We start from the raw sequence: 3,024 nt of genomic DNA on the forward strand, positions 1-3,024 counted from the left end.
TCATCGTGATGTGGTGGAACGGGAGATTCTCATCATGATGAGGTGGAACGGGAGATTCTCATCATGATGAGGTGGAACGGGAGATTCTCATCATGATGAGGTGGAACGGGAGATTCTCATCATGATGAGGTGGAACGGGAGATTCTCATGGTGATGAGGTGGAACGGGAGATTCTCATCGTGATGAGGTGGAACCGGAGATTCTCATCGTGATGTGGTGGAACCGGAGATTCTCATCATGATGAGGTGGAACTGTGTGATGTTTCATGTCAGAGTAAAATCTCGGAGGAATGTTTCCACCTTGTTGGATCTATGACACCAAGAATTACAGCAGTTCTGGAGCAAAAAGTTGTCCAAACTGGTACAACTTAGCTAGATAGAGGGATGGATGGATAGATGTGGGAAAATCAAATTGAAAAATCAAATATCAGGATTTTTTGCTTCACAATTTTAAAAATGAACTTTTTGTTTAAAAAAAAAATCTTTTTTTTTTGTCAAATAAATAAAAATAATTCATTATAGAAAATGTTATAACTTTCATTGATCTTTTTACTGGTCTTATTGGGCATCATAGCAGCAGAATGATGGTCTGGCTACTGTGTTGTTTTTTCCTCATTGAAATGAAGAAAATGACGAGCAAAAAAAGTTTTACACATTTTTTCTGTTTTTAATCTTTAAAAAAAAAAGTCAGTAAAATTGAAAAATTGTGAGAATTGCAATTTAAATCGCACCCAAAAAATTGGATCGAGACAAAAGAATACCGTCATAGCCCTGATAGATAGATAGATAGATAGATAAATAGATAGATAGATAGATAGATAGATAGATAGATAGATAGATAGAACAAAGTCCTTTAATAAAACACAACTGATAAAAACTGAAAATCCTCAAAGTGTGAAGATTATATTGGACTTGTTCCTAAAATTCAATCTCTAATAAGAGCTTTGAGACGTTAGCAGTTCTCAGCATGTAGTCTCTATTCCTCTGAGTGATGTTAAAATATTTCAGTGTTCTGAATTAATATTCTTTTCTCTTGAAAAACAGACACAGTTTCACTGTTATTAAGATAATAAGCATGCCACGCTGTTTTAAATGAACCCATACTGCAATGTATTGCATGACCTTATTATAATGGATGATCAATAGAACCTAGGGGAGAACTGAACCATGACTAATAGGTTCATTTGGCTGCTCGGGACCTCTGAAATGGACCATAAACCTGACAAACCCTGTTAAAATCCCAAACAAAGCCGGAGATTCATGTGTTGTCTCAACAGGCTCACTGCAGCCTTGTAGAAAAACAATTTAGTTGCTCCTGACTGTCTGAGGGTGTGGGCATGCAAAGCTCAGCATGGAGGCAGAGATTTAAGCTAAATCTGAGTGTGAGTTGCTCATGATGCAGCACTGATGGCTTATTTTTCACATTTCTGCCTTTATAGACCGGCTCAGGTCGGCAGAAGGACTGAAGTTGGACATGCAGGCTGCAACAACACCAAAGGCTGCAGCCACACAAGTTACCTCACCACCACTGACTACCTGGGTGTGTCTCCATACAGAAATACAGTCCTCAACTTCTACATCACTGCAGCTCGGGCATGATGCACGAGACAGTCTCTCCAGGGGAATCTACCCAGTGTGACACCAGTAAGACCAGTCCGGGGTAACAAGCGGGCATCCCAGCATCTCTAGTCCGTCATAAACTTTGAGTCTGCGGGCTTCAATCCGATCCAGCCAGCAGCTTTCAACGCAGCTAATTTGGTTAAAGTAAACCCCTCCCTTCCAGGCTGTTTCTCTAACAAACTGGAAACACACATTCCCCACTGGAGACATGTTTAACCCCCAGTTAGACCAGCATGAAGAGGCCAGCAGGCCCCCGGAGCAGCGACTGAAGTTGCCGCCTGCTCCGCAGGTGCAGCGACTTGAACTTCTGGAATGAAGAAAAGCGTCTCTTACCGCTCTGCTCCCCCAGAAACACCAGTTTGAATTTCCTTAAAGGGTTTCCAAAGTCGCTGCCCACCGACATGTTGCGGAGAGAGACGGGAAAAGTACGCAGGAGAGGAAAATGGACCGAGCGCGTGGGCTCCCACTCGAGTTCGGTGTGGAGATGCTTGAAGGTGTGGACGGCTCTCTTTCTGGCTCCGTCTCTGCGTGACGAGAACACGCTGCTGCTGCACCGCTCCGTGACGCCAGGGGTGGGTTGGTGCTGTTTTTACTCTTTTCTGCCTTGTGCGCATGCGCGTGTTCATCGAAGCGACAGCTGTGGCAATAAAATGACGTCATGCCTGGAGGAGAGGAGACGCTGACGTCATATCGTCCTGTTAAAACTCACAAAATTACCACAAAACATAGTTGAGCAGAAATGTTCAATAGAGAGAAAAAAGTAAAGTTTTGATCAATAATGTTTTAATTATCATCCATTTATTTATTTGGTTATTGAACTCACCATGAGCCAAATTTGTTTCAAGTATGAAAAACGATGCCAAGCACAAACAGAAACAGAATAAGAACACACAGATTCACAGAAAAGTCTGGATTTTAGTCATTAAAATGAATATCTTTTAGTTATCAGGGTCTCTTTTGTACTAGTTTCATTTTTTTTAAATTGTTTCTATGTTTGACACATAGAATTTACTCACAACCCTGAATTTTATTTATAATAAACATTCAAAACAATTATTCTAAACTTCTTAGGGCTTTTGTGTAATATATATTTATTATAAAATAATTGATATGAAACTGTTGCACACCTAGTGAAAAAAAAATGTCCCCCTATGCCAAACCAAAGCATATAATATACATGTTAGTTATGTTATTTATGTTATCATTTAGACCTTTTTTTTTTAATCTTTCATCAGTCTTGTTAGATTCCAGCATTAAACATGAAATACAGTCAAGTTGTTTTATTTCACATGTTTATCAAAACATGGATTTCTAATCAATATGAGCTTCGAGACTCATCTTAAGTTTGATGTCATTCCCATTCAAATTGCATGAATTTTTTAAAATCCATTTTACATGTCCTGTA

General features: G+C 39.6%; 1 protein-coding gene across 1 annotated transcript in view; it reads right to left on the bottom strand.

The window, feature by feature from the left end:
- rab6ba (RAB6B, member RAS oncogene family a) overlaps positions 1 to 2,166 on the bottom strand; it is a 91,854-nt gene extending 89,688 nt beyond the window's left edge. Inside the window, exon 1 of the mRNA XM_079245423.1 lies at positions 1,953 to 2,166. Within this exon, the coding sequence (XP_079101549.1) occupies positions 1,953 to 2,022 (70 nt within the window). The 5' untranslated portion in view covers positions 2,023 to 2,166. The remainder of the gene's footprint in view (positions 1 to 1,952) is intronic.
- Positions 2,167 to 3,024: the final 858 nt, after the last annotated feature.

The sequence above is a fragment of the Telmatherina bonti genome, assembly GCF_933228915.1.
Source record: "Telmatherina bonti genome assembly, chromosome: 8".
NCBI classification, from domain to species: Eukaryota; Metazoa; Chordata; class Actinopteri; order Atheriniformes; family Telmatherinidae; genus Telmatherina; species Telmatherina bonti.